The following is a 16,992-nucleotide window of genomic DNA, read 5'->3' as shown; positions in this document are numbered from 1 at the left end:
GCTGACACTGCATTCAAAACCCGTAAATCTGGTGAACACCAAGACTGTCTCTACATTAATTTAGCACTGTCTGCAACAAAGTGTAAGTACTTTCACTGAGAGCTGTTACCTCCCACCTCAGGCTAGATGATCACTGAAAGAACAGCAGGTACAGCTGAGGAAGAAATTTGGATTCCAGACAAATCTAATGCTCCCTTCAGAATTAGTTTGTTGTATTTAACAGTAGTATTAGCACTAAAGTTACAGGTACCTGAAGCAACAACTTATTTAGAAGATTTGCATAATTATTCACTAAACCCCTGTTTGCTGTTTTCTGGACTCTATGTGCTGCTAAGCACACACTTACTGCCTCCATGTCAATCTGTTTGAAATGTTATGGTGGACATTAGGAGAGATCCAACGAAAGGAATGTCCACAAACTGAAGTGAAGCAAAGTTGTGAAGAAGAGTGGGGAAAATTCCTCCTCATCAATGTGAGACGATGATAAAGTCATACACAAAAATAGCTGCAGCTCAAGTGTGCAGGTTACTATTAATTAGAAGGTTGGTGGTTTGATGCCTGGCTGCCAAATATCCTTGGGCAAGATACCCCATGTTTCTCTCTGCTGAAGCCACAGGAGTGTAAATGTTAGACACAGCACTTTGAGTGCTCAGGCACAGTAGAAACGCTTCATATAATTTCATTTACATTTGTACTTTTACCATTAGTAGTAGATCACGCAAAGTTAGACAAAAAAATCTCACAGTGGGAAAAGAATAATATGTTTTATATCTAAAATCTATGTTTTAAATACAAAGTCAGAGTCTAGACTTTTTATATTTTAAATCTGGACTCAACCTGTCACTCTGATTACTCAGGCACAGCTTGATCTACATCACCCCAGCATCAATAACGAACCACCACGATGGATCAAACCAGGGCTCAGTTCCAGAAAAGAGGTTTAACAAACTCTGACTCCAAACCTGCAACTCTGCTAATGACCTCCATCAGTCTCTGGTTGCAGCAGATTAGAAACCATAAGTTGACTCTGAGATTTGAGAATGCACCATGGAACTGTTTTAATCCAGAGGAGGATGAAATATGGCTGTGTCAGAGCAGAAATTTACCCTAACTAATGTTAACAAAACAAAATAAAAATAATTTCTTAACAAAAGTTATTTTATTGGCAAAATTGTGTTTGGCTTGTGTTCATTCGATGGTAATGTGTGTCAGCTGCAGGACTGACAGTAGGCTGAGTGATATCATGTGTGTTTGAACATGGCATGTTAATACATGTTCATAGCAATGCATCCATGATCTATGAGGAAAAGCCTTCAGCTGGACGAGAGCTCACTCACATTCTGCAGGCGCCATCTTGTGATACTAGACAGGAAATTCCTAGAAAATGTGACCACTAATGTCTGGAAGTTCAGACAAGGTTTGCTGCGCATAATAAACACAAGATAATTCATTTGTTTTTATAATAATAATGATAATAAAACATTTTATTTATAGCTACCTTTTAAAGACCCTCAAGGTCGCTTTACATTAGTACAAAATAAATAAAAACATAAGGTAAATGAAAAATAAAAAAGTATGAAAGTTTAAAAGCTAAACAAGATAAAAACAGACTAAGACAGGATCATTTTTCTGTCCTGTAGACGTCTGTCACACACCCACACATACTTCAGTTAAGCAGGCAAAGGTAAACCTGGGCTAAGCTCCCTGTTGCAGTCTGGTATGCGTACATTGCTTGACTTCAGTACCTTCTGTGTACATTGCTTAACATGCACTACAGCTTAAGCTGGCATAAGTCACGTCACACAATCATCTCATTAAGACAGTGATTAATACTACGTTCTGGGGTATTTATATTGCACTAACACTGTATGCAATTACAAAGTCATTTGGTACCCTGCTGCTAATCTAATAGTTAGTTTCTGCTGCACTTCATGGTTGTCCTGCACTGTCAAATGTTGCACCGTGGCTCTAAGAAAAGCGCTATTTCAAGATCCAACACGTGTAGACGGCTGACAATAAACCCTCAATGCTTGATGGTTTTATGGTATTTATTGTAGTTACTGTGAGCTGAACTTGAGTCTTTCTTGAATTTAGGATAAAAGCTGAATCTCACTCCCATGGAGTTTATACTGACACAATGGTGTGAACGTGATGCTATCTATCTGCAATACAGCCCTTTGCTTCCTCCTTATGTAGCATTAAGTGTGCTGAAATGGTAGAGAACAACAACAGGAAACTTAGATGAGGAATTGATAAGGAGCTGGAGGGGAAGTAGTAGTGGGGCCTGAAAGTGTTTATCAGGATATCATGATAACTCTGGCAGTTTAGGTCCAGGAGAAAAAGAGCACATTTACCAGAAGCCAGATACCCATAGCACACAAAGAAAACAATATATGTACACAGCAACTTGTGTTTTCCTTAACATTGTGCACAGAGACATTATAGCTCTATGTTGTAAAGTGAAACAGTCTGCACCATACAAGAGTCACTGCTGAGGAGATGGCAGAACATACGTATATATATATATATATATATATATATATATATATATATATATATATATACGTATATATATATATATATATATATATATATATATATATATATATATATATATATATATATATATACGTATATATATATATATATATATATATATACGTATATATATATATATATACACATATTAGGGGTGCAACGATACACAAAATTCACGGTTCGGTTCGGTTCGATACTTTGGTGTCACGGTTCGATATTTTTTCGATACAAAAAAAATGTTCATGCATTTTTAATTTGTAATTTATTAAAATTATAAATATATATTTTAACTCAAAAGTACAGTTTTTAAATTTAACCCTAACCCTTGTGCGCGTTTTTTATTTTGACAGCGAATGCGCACCTGCGGACCACTTATGTGCAGCCCTGGTTATATAGCTCGTCATATTGCAGCCACAGAAATTCTTTTGTCCATGAAACCATAAAGCTGCACTTTCTTTTTGCCTTATAGTCTGATTTGTCATAACTTCTCCGTTTTGTGGTAAGCTTTTATTTGGCTGTCACTTCTTCACCCTGACCTGTCTTATTTGGCTCAGCAGAACTGAAATGCTTTTACACACGCACTCACATAAGCTCAGCGATTCTCTGCGCGATCAACGATTAATAAGACGATGTCAGAGGAATTGGTGCGCAAATTATCATCACTCACAGATCAGTGCTGTCGCTCTCTATACACAGTTCGCACGATTGCAAAGTGAAAGCAAAAAAACAAGCGCAAATTCAAACGCGACTTCAATATGTCACATATTGACAGTGGCTCACCGATGCCAATGACATAATTACCCAGCTACATTTCTGAAAGAATGCAAAAGCATTGACATATATTTTTCCTTCCTACAATAGACCGACGGGCAGGGAAAAATCGCTAGCTCCAGGACGTCGGGCTAGCGATATTGCAAGCCCTGTATCTGATTGAGGAATCACTCATCTTTGGAAAAGAGAGTTTATTACAGAGAAATGGCTCTTTCCAAAATAAAAGCTATACTATACGCTTCTTCTGGGCTATATTCTCAGCAGCATAAGGAGAATCATGTGCTAACAGCTGTCTAAATGACTCGGCTAAAGTTAGTAGCATGCTTGTTGTTTTTGTCTTTGCACTAGGATGATGTCTGCGTAAATGTGCAGTCATATTCGTTGTGTTCCCACTAGTGCTTTCAGGTTAATCTCGTTGAAATGACCTTAACGCCACAACACGGCAAATCTCCGTTAACGAGCTACCGCCGATCGCTCCGTGCATGGGGCTAGACGGCCAACACGTTAACGAGCTAACTGCGCTAACACACTAGTTCACACCCATGTAATTGAGCATTGCATGGCACATCCAACATACTGTTTTACTTTAGTCCATGACTCGCTTACCTTCAGGGTCATACGTCACATGAAAACCAAAATAATTCTGTGAAGTTTGCAAGTCTACCTCATTTAAATGACAAAAACAGATGTGATCATCTAGACCTGTGAAAACAAATTAATGACAAACCTTCAGTTATGGATGTTATTACAACCACAAGACTTAAACAGTCGGCTCCACTGCTTTTGTTAATGAATCATTCGTTGGTAGCACGTCTGAATATTTAGTTTATGCCACCTGCATGCGATCATCAATAGTGCAATATTACTTCTTAAGAAATACCCTGACACTACAATCTTTATATCATTTCTTCTACAGAACTATTAAGTTAGAATATAATCTGTGGTGTTTCCAGTATGAAAAAATACACAAAAGGTAACTTACCATTTGACTCCACTGACAAAAATAAATGCCCAACATCAAGTTTGGCTTCACAGACCTAAAATAAAATAAAATAGAAATATGTGTTATAATTATATTGTTGTTACCATATACACATATAAACAATGTTATTTTTGTTACAACACAGGGAATGCAGTTAAATTAAAAGCTAAATCATGCAACAAAATAAAAATAAAAATAAATCAGAAACAACCCAAGGGACTTCTGCAGTATATCATGCCAAAAATCAGTGTCTCTGATGCCAATTATTTTATCACTACAGTGTCCATACTACAGTAGTATGGACACAATCTGGTCATACTGATCACAAGAGTTCAAAAATAAGTCCAAATGGAGCTGTTGTTAAGCATAAAGCATTTCAGGGAAAGAAATAACTGCAAAATATCATTACTGCAAGAAATAAACACACTGGAGGATATCTGACAAAAACTAATATAATGCTGGTTTGTGGACCATATTTTGTCTCAATCCTCAGTGCACTCTCACAGCTTAGTATGCAGCAGTTAATAACAACTTCAGTGATTACATAGGGGTAAACAGATGACAACAAGCATAGGAGTCCTGCCAAAAAGATCTTTTTGAACCCAGTCAGTTATTGGAAATATTGCCAAAATGAACTTCCACCAAAATACAACAGCCTGTGAACTTCAAAGGAATGCTGAGTTAGCTTGCTAATACCGCAACAGTGGTTGAATGTGCAAATTAGAAAATGTCCAACTAAAGCGAGCATGTCGTTAACCGCCAATTCCCCATGATGCACCTCGACAGCAGTCACGTGAATCAGTTTTGAACCCTGCTGAGCTCAACTTCCCCACATTGTCAAGTTGCTGATTTAGCTGGACATGAGTTTGCAAGTTAGCTTTTTTTTGGTGTAATTGGGACGTTTTAAACTTGTATGTGCTATAACAACAACTTCAGTAATCTATTGTCAAACTGATATAAAATAATATGTTACAATAACAAAAATCTAGAATTACATTTTACTAACATGACCTGTTAAGAGGTGTGCCGTGCCATTCCCAAATCGTAAGAACTTACCTGTGCTGGATTAATCTTTTAGCTCTTTGCATTTGTATCAGACAGTGTTTGACTGTGACACTTTCTCTGTCAAATAGCATCAATATTATTGAGCCTAATTACTGTGGAGCTGTATTCTTTTCGCTGTGACTGACGGTCCTACGGTCGGTAAATATACGTCCTTGTGTGTCGTAGGTTGCTGATGTGGCAGAGACCAGAGGCAGCGCTGTTGATGAAGCCACCTGAAGAATGATGGCCTTCATGGAGTCAATGGATTGGTCAATGAGCTGTGGTTTGATGCATTACTTTTTCTTTTAAATTGTATCACATTGACTTGTTAATTTTCACTATTTGTTGTGTACTGTGGACATTTTTGTTAACATGGAAACAAAAAAATGTGTCATATTACAAAGAAGCACAGCGTTTCAAAATTGTGTATGAATCAGTCTCAATACAAAGATAAACTGACTTTGTTGTACAGGTGAGTTCAATTCTAGCTTACTTGTATCACTTTAGGCTGTTTTAAATCTTGGAGAATGGGTACCTCTGATAAAACTGAAATGCAAGATTTGGTGTTTGTAGTCTAAACCAAGTTGAACTCATGAGGAAGCTCATGAAATTCTATACTGATGGTGTGAAAAACTTGGGGTTTTTCTTGGGGGGGGGGGGTTCTTTTGGGGTCCTCAGACTGAGGACAAAAATGGCTGCGTCCCAGGTGGGTAACCCAAGTAGACCATAAATATGAGCTCTGCTACTCCCCATTCGGGCCCCACATGTGCGTGTTGGCTGGGCTAGCTTTGCATGTGACAATGTTATTTATTAAATAAATGTGTGCGCCAGTTTTTAGCAAGCAAGCATTTTATTTATGTAGCACTTTCAGAACAACTCCCAGCTGAACAGAGTGCTGTACACTTGGTATGCCAGAAATGACACATTGAATAAGTTAAAAAATAAAAATAAAATAAAGATAAAAAAGTAAATAAAATAAGATGATAATTAAAATGACATTTAAAATAATCTAATTAGCACAAATAGCAAAAAAATAAAATAGTATAAAATGATAAGTAGAATTACATTTAAAACAATAAATTTTTACCAAAAGAAGGTAAAAACAAGGAAAACTGTGACTCTTATCGCCCAATCTCTATCTTAAATGTGGATTATAAATTATTTACATCCATAATCACAAGACGCTTAGAGCTGTTTCTCCCAGATGGTGGATGAAGACCAGACAGGCTTCATTAAGGGGTGACAGACACAAGATAATATACGACGCACATTGCATATAATTAACGAAGTTAATAAAGAGAAAATCCCAACAGCCTTAGTGAGCTTAGATGCTGAAAAGGCCTTTGATAGAGTCTCTTGGATATTTCTTTTTGCTGTTTTGAAAAGAATGGGCTTTAACAGTATCTTCATCGAGTGTATACAATCCTTGTACCACGGGCCATTGGCTAGAGTGAAAATAAATGGGGACCTGACAGACAGTTTTGAGCTCTTCAGAGGAACCAGGCAGGGTTGCTGCCTGAGTCCAGCCCTTTTTGCTCTGTATATCGAGCCTTTGGCTCAGTATATATGGAAAAGTGCAGACTTAAAAGGGGTTTTAGTTTCTAAAATTGAACAACGAATAGGTCTCTTTGCTGATGGTATAATTATATACCTACAGGATCCTGACATGACCTTTCCTCGGTTGATTAAAGCATTAAAATATTTTGGCAAAAATTCAGGGTATAAACTAAATATCGTAAAGACTCAAGTACTTTGTCTGAATTATTTCCCCAAAGATTCAATTCAAAACGAAAATAAATTAAAATGGGACTCAAATAAGATCAAATATTTAGGTGTCTATCTATCTAACTAGTGAAATAAGTTCACTATACGAGGCAAATTATGTAAAGATTAGTAATACAATCCAAAAAGATTTGATTAAATTGGCTCCACTTGTCATGGACCTCAGCTCAAGAATAGAGGTAATAAAAATGAATGTGCTTCCTCGACTACTGTATCTGTTCACTTCATTGCCAGTCCATATACCAGATGCACAATTTGGTAGATGGTATAAATTAGTTAGTAGATTTATTTGGAAAGGGACAAAGCCAAGAATAAGATTTAAAATACTCCAATTAAGAAAAGAAAAAGGAGGACTTGCCCTCCCGAGTTTCAAGGAATATTTCTATGCAGCCCAGCTGAGATATATTGTTTACTGGTGTTCATCGGATTACACCTCAAAATGGAAGCATATCGAGATAAATTATTGCTCGGAATATATGAACGCAAATCTCATTACTGAATTCACTATTAAACTCTGGTGGATTATAGTGAAGACATATAGAATTATAGAAGACTGTAAATTGCTGATTTGGCCTGCATATTCTCGAAAATTCCAAAGTGGACAATGGGATAGTTCATGTTTAAAATGGGTCAATAAAGGAATTACAGCAATGTAATGAATCTACAGAGACAGTTCAGACTGGATAAATCTGATTTATTTAGGTATTTTCAATTAAGACATTTTTACAATACAGAAATTAGGAAGAAGTTCTTGAGAGAAGGAAGCCATATAATAGAAATAATAACAGGTGCGTATAAAAATCCTCCATCAAGAATTTTATCGAAATTATATAACGGCCTGCAAAATTTGAATAGGAATGAAACATTATATATCAAACAAAAGTGGGAATCGGAATTACATCTTGAGTTGTCAGAGGGTGACTGGCGATGTCTCCCACAGCATAATCCCACCAGCTCTAGACGATGGAGAGAATATGGCTGGAAAAATGTGATTAGGTTCTTTATTACTCCTTATATCAAAAGCAACCAGCTGAAAACACCCCAGCGATGCTGGAGATTATGTGGAGACTGGGACGCCAATCATTCTCGTGCTTTGGAAGTGTAAAAATATCAAACCTTACTGGGAAAGCATTGCAGTAACAATGAAGAAAGTGCTGGGGTATGACGTGCCGTGTGAGGCACAAATAATGTATTTTGGAATATGGGAAAATGTAACAAAGCAGGACCATTACTTGTTTAAAATTATGTTGTTGTCAAGCAAAAAGGTAATAACAAAAAACTGGCTGAAAAGTGACCCCTTAAAATTGGAAGAATGGACTGATGTAATCGAGGACATGTATATAATGGAGAAAATGACCCACACTTTGAGACTGAAATCTGACAAACACCGAAAACAGTGGACAAAATGGATAGCCTGTAAGACTCACCCAGCCCCATAAGGCAGGGACCTCTCCTCGTTGTTGTTTTTCTCTTCCACAGATTAGGTGTCCTTTATTCCTTTTAGTTTGTTTCTTTTGTGTTCCTTTTTCATATTTTTGTTTGCATGTACTATAAAATTGGAAAAAGTACAAAATAAAAAGGAAAAAAAAAAAAACCCCAATAAAATCAGGGTCAGACTGTGTCTTACGCCAAGGAGTAAAAGTGGGTTTTAAGACGCGTTTTAAAAGTGGACAGTGACGGGGCCTCTCTAATGTGCTGAGGCAGGTTGATACATTTACATTTTATTGATAGGCCACTAAAACCAGAGTTATGATGAAAAATATATTCGATGCTTTTTTCTGAATACTATCGTCACGTTTAGTGTGGGAAGACGTAAAATCATCATATTCAAAGGACAGCGCAAAACAGGAAAAAACAAAACAAAAAAACACCATTCTATCCTATTGGTGGAAAAATGTACCACGTCGACCAATCAAAAGATGATATGGCAACATGTGGGGTTGGGTTGTTTAGGTAGAGTGGAAGGTTTTGGGAGTGATGGCAGCGAGCGAGAGAGAGAGCCGACAGTGCGTTTTAAGACGTGAGAGATTTGTGACGTTTAGTGTGTTAGTGGGACGTGTTGTGTAGTCTACGTGAACATGTTTGTGATTTTTACAGTAAGAAAATGTCACTTTGTCCTACTCTGAAGCTCCTTAGACTAAGTTGACCTGGATGACTGAGAACCCTCACAGACATATTTGTCCTACTCCGTTTTTTGTGTGATTTCAGATCAATTGTGTTAATGCAGAATGTCAATGAAAAACATCACTGTAAGGTGAGACATGTGAGATTGTGCTGAAAAGACTGAAAGAAAAAGGCGAGGCAAATAGTTTTTATAGGTGAAAATCTTACCTGGACCCCACAGGCTCAACCCAATAAATCACGAAAAATGAAGTTTACAATTTTGTGTTCACAGTGCAGCATTCTGGGATTTTGTTTTAATGTAAGCATGTGACACTTTATTATTATATAATTATTGCTTCTTTTTTTTAAAGTGTGAAATATACACTTGTGTTTGTAAGTGAACCATCCTGTGTAGCTTCCTTGAACTTATACTTACTGGGCTACATACTTATTATACCAGCTATACAGAACATAAATCAAAGTTCACATATTTTATGTAACATAAATGTTTAATTATTTGGACTAAAGTAAATAATTAAGTTATAGACTACATTTATATGAAACATGTGCTTACTTATCTCCCTGGTGGGCTGCTCCGTTATGTTCTCTGTCAACATAATCACTGCTTCAGTGATGTGGACATCAGGCTGTGGAGCGGACCAATCAGTGACACTGCTCTTCCTTAGCTTAGTTTCACTGTGTTGGCATGTGTTTGACATCACTGCTGAAAAATGAAGCCGTTGCCAATCAAGCATCATTGCATTGGCAGTTAATCTGATGATACTTCTACATTCATTATTTCATTAATGATCACATCTCCAACAGCAGACTGAAATGCAGCCTGTTTTTGTTTTACAGATGGTTGTAGACAGTTGAACCTCCTTCCTCACCTCTTCTGTACAAACCAACATGTCAAACCTGGATTCATAACTCCAGACAACCCATACCTCACCCTTTCCATCGGTGTCCCTTCCTCAGCAGCCAGCCTTGCACCCTTGATGAGGCTTCAGTTTAATGTCAGGAGCCTTCTGCCTGTGAAGCTTCTCAGTCAACCAGGAGCTTGGAAAGAAAAGCGTCTGGACTTCTTTTGAAGAGTTTCCCCTCTCATCTGAGAAGTTTCTTCAGTTCCCTGCTGGACATCTTTCAGTTTCTTAAAGACGTGACTTTCAAATACTGATTTATCTGCTGACAGTTTTTAAACCTACCACTTCGTCTTTTATAATATGGCAAGTTTTCCGATCATCGCCTTGTTGGTGCAAAAACACTATTTCATACCACTCAAACCAGTATGGCATTTTTCACTGATTCAGCTAAAGTAATGGTACAGATGTGTTTTTGTGAATGCCTGTTAGTAACCTAAAGATACCATCTCAAACTGGTTCTTTGCTGAATTGTTACGTGTAGACACAACAGTGGTCGATCTCAAGGTTGGTGGTTTTTATAGGTCGGTGTTACGCTGCTTAACATAAACAAGATCTTCTGAAAATGGACAGATACAAGGACTGAAGTGAAAATGCAGTAAGTGTCCAAAGAAAAAAAAGGCACCCTCAGAAAGCCTGCAGAACTCAAGACCAATTTAAACAATTACAACAAAGTGTGAAACAGGACTGAGACTTGGCTCAAGACTTTTGCACAGCACTGTGAAACACAACAAGCCAGGCTGGGTTTCAGAGATGAGACCTACCAGCTGCACATGAAAAAGAAACACATGAAGAGTTCGATCCACGTGATCAGTTCTGAACACGATCTTACACATTGACTGAAACATTAAGCTAGTCTTTGTTTTTATTCTACAATACAAAAACATGACTGTATTGGTGTACCCTACCCATAACCACATACTCTCCGCCCACACCGTTACTACCATAGCTGAAAAACAGGTTTCACACACACAAACCCAGAATATGCAGACAACTACATATATATAAACTACAAATTAAACAAACCCATTAGAAAACAATCCCAGGCTTTTTTCTTCTTTTTACAAAAGCCAACATATTCAGTTAGTTCAACAGATTCAACACTGGAAGGAATGCTTATATTCTCTTAATGGCATCATCAATTTCCGAGATTTGGTCCTTCAGTTGGTTCCACTGTTCGGGATTCAAGGAGATACCTAAAGAAAATGAAAACCGCGTTTAAAGCAAAAGACAGTAAAAACATCAATAAGCCAGTCGTAGCGTACTTCTTCAGATAAGCGTGTCCTTCATCTTTACCACTGACCCTAATCATGAAAACACCGCTGCTTCACTCTGGTAACTACCTTTTTTCCCCGGTTTCATCTCTCCATCTTGGTTCATCCAGTACTCTCTGATGTCGATGAGGACTTTACCCTTGAAGTCTCTGACACTGACATACCTCATCTTTCCAATCTGCAAGAAGTAAAGTGACTGTCATGTTTTCATCTTCCTGGGTTTGTTTATCCAAAATATCCGAAAATTATTTTTACTATTCAAAGTTAATTTTCCCAAGGTTTAGAAACATATACATAAGATGCTCATATTTGGGGCTTACATCTAAAAGAAGTCAATAATAAAGGGGGAATAAAAATAATAAAGACAATAATAATAATAAAATATATTTTTTCAACCTCAAAAATACAAAGCTAGTACACGTGGCACCCACCTGGAACATGTTGTCATCACCGTTACTGCTGCCCTTGGACGAGCCCCCGGGCTTGGAGCTCTCTCCACTCTTTGCTTTCTTGGCTGGTTTCTCCGGGGCACTTGGCTTCTTTCTCTTTGCCTTCAAAACAAATACTTTGAGCAACTTATCACAACTTAGCAGCTCTATTACTGAAAGGCACATTTGATTTATGGTCCAGAAAAGGACAGGAAAACCAGTCAGCCAATGTGATGATTTCACTGGGAAGGTTTCAAACGAGGTGATGCCAGACTAAAGTGTGAGCACTCATGAACAGGTCCACCCAGGGCTGTGTGTTTGTTAGCTTATAGCACTGATGCTACAAAGGTTGTTAGTTTTATAGCACAGACCAAAACGCTGTAGCACGGGCATGAAATGTGGTGTTTGTTTTTTTTACCTGTTAAACCCTGAGAGTCATTTCTGGGGCTCCTGCTCCAAAATGAATCGAGTGTTTCTGTACAATTACAAACTCTGTGTAAACGATCTTGGTATTAAACATAAAGTAAACAGTTGTGAGAGTTCATCAGACATGAACATTACAGCAGGTGCTGCAGTGTAAAAGTCACTGAGGATGGAACAGAAAGATAAGATTTTTTTATTTGCCTAAAAATGCCTAACAAAGACAATACACTGCAGAAAATCATGAACCAACATATGGACGTTATCTATGCTGCAGAGGTGAAACAGGTCAAAGTTACAGAGGTTTTAGGTTTTTAAGTGATGACCAGACGTTCTACAATTTGGCACATCTTAGACTCTGTGAGAGTTGGAATTTCTTAGGTATTGAACACAGAAATGATTTAACTTTATTTACATGCCTAAAACAGTTTGTGCTTTCATTGTTTTTGAAGAGTTACCTGCACACATACATAATGTTTTTGCACAGTGAAATCAGTCTCTGCCACCTTAAATTCTCTGGAGCAGTAACTTTGCTTCCCATTTGTTTACATGCTCTTTTATTTGTTTGTTTTAGCCGTTTGGTGGTTGCAGAAATGTTTGTATGAGCTTTTAGCAGAGATCCCAGCGTTTCTGTGGAAACCACACGTGCACCTCCAGCTCTGAGGTCCTTACACTGGCTGCCTGTCCGTCAGAGGATAGACTTTAAAGTTCTGATGCTGGCCTATAAAGCTCTGAATGGTTTAGGACCAAAATACATCAATGACCTCCTGACCCAGTATGAACCATCCAGATCCCTCAGGTCATCTGGATCCGGTCTTTTATCAGTTCCCAGAGTCAGAACCAGACACGGAGAAGCTGCATTCAGCTTTTATGCTCCTTATATCTGGAACAAACTCCCAGAAAGCCTCAGATCAGCTGAAACACTCAGTTTATTTAAATCCAGGTTGAAGACTCACCTGTTCTCAGCTGCATTTGAATAAAGCACCAAATCCACACTTTAAGCTTAAATTTCAAAACTTACATTTAACTACTGATTTTATCTACTGTTCTGATTTTATCTGTTTTGATTTTATATACTGTTGTTTGTTTGTTTGTTTGTTAATTAGTTAGTTAGTTTATTTGCTTGTTTTATTCAATTTTAAATCCTGCTTTTTATTTGTTCTTGTTTCTAATGTCTCTGTAAAGCACTTTGAATCACCTTGTTGTTGAATTGTGCTATACAAATAAACTTGCCTTGCCTTGCCTTGCCTTACGTAACAGACCTGGCGTTGCGGTCCATGAAACCACTGGTAACGGGGGCGTTGGAGTTCAAGACGTTTTCATTATCTGTCTTAAATATCTTGCTTCCCATGACATAACGATGGTCTGATTCACTCAGATTTGCTGCTTCTCCGTAGTACTGACTTGCTCCAATCCGCCTGCACATACATGCTGCCAGGGGACTGGCAGCAAACGCAAAGGAACTGCGGGAGTTGCCGTAGAATTGAAGGCTAATTACAAGCTACCATGTCTTAGCAGAAAAACAAAGCGGCTTGCAAAGGTGTTGCATGAGTGCTATGTACGTAAAACACTTTATTGCACAGACAGCTGCTTTTCATCGCAGGTGTGACAGCCCTGGGTTTACCCATTCCTAGCTGAGGTTGTCACTTAAGCATCAAGATTTTTACCTTTTTGTCATAAAGGTCGAGAAGTTTACCAATCTAATCTTTTGTATTCATTTAACCACATGTGCTTTGTGCCTTTGACGACAGTAAAAGTCACATACATTTACTAATGTATGTGACTGCTAATTTCAAGACATAAGACACAACAATCAGAGTTACAGTACAAACCTTTGTCTCCACTTCACTGTCGGAGTCACTTCCAGATGTGGAGGACAGCACTTCCTTTGATTTGGGCATTCTTCTGAAACAGGGATTTAAAATATCCAGTATTAATATTTAACTTAACACCCTGAGGCAACATGGAACGTGTTTTAAAGTGATCTTAAACTATAACAATAACTCACACAGTGAGCACTAGTGCTGTTCGATATAACGATATATATCAGATGACGATATAAAAACATCTATCGTTTCATTTTACGCTATCATTTGTTTCGTGGTGTCGCAAAATAAACTGTTTACAGTAATATTTTTTTCATGGTTCTGATGGTCACTGTAGTTATTATTAATTTCTTAAAGTTCTCTCTTTGTCTTATATTTAATATAACCACACTACGGACGGACAAGCACCTGTTTTTATGCGTTGTCGTTAGCAACAACGACAGTAACACCATGGCCTGTCCGCATGTTTATGTTCCACATAAACCTTTCACAATAAAGCTCGAGATCCTGTTGAGACTTTTCAAAATAAACTGAATCACGTGAAAGAGCAGATTATTTACGGATGAGAAGCAAAAAAAGACGCCAGGTGCTAAAAAATAAACCTTAGACTCAAACGTTAGAACAGGCTTTTCCCCGCAGCACGCCGTGTAATAAATACGCACAAAGAAACGGCGCCGTTACAACTTATGTCTAAAAATGTGTAGTTTCATGCATCGGTTAAAACACTCGACTCCAGCTACACGACGCCCAGCTGGAAACACTTCACACAAGTCGAGCTGCCTGAGATTCACAGAATTTACAGAAAATGTTAAATTTTTGTGATTTATATCGTTATCGGGACAATAGATGTCTTGTATCAGGATATGAGATTTTGGTCATATCGCACAGCCCTAGTGAGCACACTGAAAACGTTAAAACAAGCTCTGCCTCGCCTTTACAGCCAGTATGGAAATGAAGGACACATGTGACCCAGAATCAATGAAAACGTGCCAGGCTTCAATATACCTGGGCACGCACCACAGTAGTTTAGCCATAAGAGGAGGCTCTTTAGCACACTACAATGTTCTTTGGAAACAAAGTCTAACATCCTGTGGGAAAGGAAAACCAATCTAAAAATCCAATCTTCAATTTAAATTGTTCTTTGTAAAAAACAAATAACAGGATCTATGTTTTACATATTTTAAATACGTTTTTTCCCCTGCAGTTGCAATAAGTTGTTGTTTATACTGTGGGTGTGGAAGCTGCCACAGATGAACAGTCATTCCTAATATACTTCATGCGTAAAGTGCAGCGTAGCATGTGTGCGGTCACAAAAAAACAAATCATGCAGATTTCAGCTGAGAATGTTGTTTTCACCCTTTGATCACAACACAACGTGGAGAGCAGAAGACTTGCACTGCACAACTACATGTGAAACCTTTAAGCTGCCAGTGCCTGCTCCTTACTGTAGGGCTGAAGCTTACAAGGCTAACACAAGGCTGCCATCTCCGAGTCTGAACAAAAGCCTCTGCTGGTGTGTTCTCAAAAAGCATGAAGCCAAACGCCGATGTGTTACAGGGACACACGCATGTGTACTGCTGTTGTCCAAATTTCAACCCGAGGCTAGTGTAAATGCTTTCTGTGGCCCTTGAATGCAACCGAAGCATGCACTGAAAACAGCAGCCAGGATATATTTTAAAGACCGTAATAAGAACCAGAGGACGGTGCCCTCTCACTGTGACGAATATCTGGGTCCAGTTCTTATACTGCGGCTTCATTTGGCCTTCGCACGTAACCTGCAGAGTAACATGAAAGGTTACAGCGGCGCTTGTAGAGCCACAAACGGCATCGACGCACATTTTTGCGTTTGCCTTCAGACACTCCGGAAAATCTAGATCAGAATCCAGCCTGCTTATGAAACTGGCCTACGGCCGAGCAGCCGTCTGCACCGGACCCGCTAGCTAACAAGCTAAACGTTATCTGAAGCGCGTGGCTGCAGTTAGCCGAGCAGGCTCACGCGCTGTGTCGCATGCTTCAGCTGCGTCGTGCAGCAGTGTCTATATCGCATCAAACGGCTCCTCTGTACAAACAACAGTCGACAAACACGCGTTTTCAACATTTTCTATTCTAACGGCTCATGCTTACATTATCTGACGGAGCGCCTGGATCTCTTGACAGGAAGCGGAAAGCTAACCGATTTTTCCAACGCGAGAATGTTTTCGAGGGCGCGCATCTTCCTCTTCTTCACTCGGGGTCCTCACTGCAAACTCCTGTAGGGTGAGCGCACAGCGCCGCCTGCTGTACAAAAGGCGCCCGTCGTGTATTTTAACCCACGAAAAGCACAAAAGCAGCACCTTCACAGGGACTTCAGTGCACATGCGACCTATTTCCAGTTTCAGCTTCTTGGTTTTGGTAAAGAAACCGGACTTTAAACATGACCTTAAAACAAACTGTTCATCAGGATGTTTGGCTGACACAGATAACAGTTTGTTTTAAGATATATTGCTCCACTGATGATCCATTTCTTTTATTTGGCTGTTAGTTTAAATTGAACAAAGACTGTTTGGACCAGCACCCTTTCTGCCCCCCCTAAAGGTGATCATGAATGGAATTTTTAAAAAGGATACACAAAGTTTCACATTAATCTTGTCATTAAAAAACAAAACAACACAAATTTAATAAATAATCTGGAGAATTTAGGGGCTGAGTCCTGAGGTCACGCTGTCCTGTGTCACCCTCTGCAGTAAGGTTCACTGCTGTCTTTCATTAATGCAGCTCTGTGGCACAGAGGAATCACATACTGCAGGTTTCTTTCTGTGGGTGTGTATCTGAGCTGTCATGGGCAACCATCCACATTCAGCTGACCCGTGGAAGGGAAGACATGCAAACCCCACACAGAAAGGCCCAGGGCTGGACTGATCGCTG

At 38.7% G+C, this 16,992-nt stretch overlaps 1 protein-coding gene across 2 annotated transcripts; it reads right to left on the bottom strand.

Moving 5' to 3' along the window:
- Nucleotides 1-10,642: 10,642 nt before the first annotated feature.
- Nucleotides 10,643-16,354, bottom strand: LOC147316610 (activated RNA polymerase II transcriptional coactivator p15-like). Of its 2 annotated transcripts, none has more exons than XM_086313117.1 (5): nucleotides 16,213-16,354; nucleotides 14,095-14,167; nucleotides 11,846-11,965; nucleotides 11,484-11,592; nucleotides 10,643-11,336 (listed from the first exon to the last, which is right to left on the bottom strand). In XM_086313117.1, the coding sequence occupies exons 2-5, from the start codon at nucleotides 14,161-14,163 to the stop codon at nucleotides 11,257-11,259; spliced, it is 378 nt and encodes a 125-aa protein (XP_086169243.1). In that variant the 5' UTR covers nucleotides 14,164-14,167; nucleotides 16,213-16,354; the 3' UTR covers nucleotides 10,643-11,256. The 2 variants fall into 2 exon arrangements, with proteins under 2 accessions (XP_086169243.1, XP_086169244.1); XM_086313118.1 differs by having other exon boundaries at nucleotides 14,095-14,164; nucleotides 16,213-16,295.
- Between the last annotated feature and the right edge of the window lie 638 nt (nucleotides 16,355-16,992).

The sequence above is a fragment of the Aulonocara sp. 'chitande type north' Nkhata Bay genome, linkage group LG12, assembly GCF_057382095.1.
Source record: "Aulonocara sp. 'chitande type north' Nkhata Bay isolate Kocher_YH1m ecotype deep benthic linkage group LG12, A_spYH_male_GT1.1, whole genome shotgun sequence".
In the NCBI taxonomy this organism is placed as follows: domain Eukaryota; kingdom Metazoa; phylum Chordata; class Actinopteri; order Cichliformes; family Cichlidae; genus Aulonocara; species Aulonocara sp. 'chitande type north' Nkhata Bay.
This window is presented reverse-complemented; position numbering and strand designations above follow the sequence as displayed.

What these genes read in the sequence shown, in the direction of transcription:
- LOC147316610 (XM_086313117.1), bottom strand. Translation starts at nt 14,163, where the DNA reads ATGCCCAAATCAAAGGAAGTGCTGTCCTCCACATCTGGAAGTGACTCC. An exon ending in ACAGTGAAGTGGAGACAAAG is followed by an intron (nt 11,966 to 14,094) that starts GTTTGTACTGTA and finishes TTTGTTTTGAAG; the next exon opens with GCAAAGAGAAAGAAGCCAAG. An exon ending in GTGATGACAACATGTTCCAG is followed by an intron (nt 11,593 to 11,845) that starts GTGGGTGCCACG and finishes TACTTCTTGCAG; the next exon opens with ATTGGAAAGATGAGGTATGT.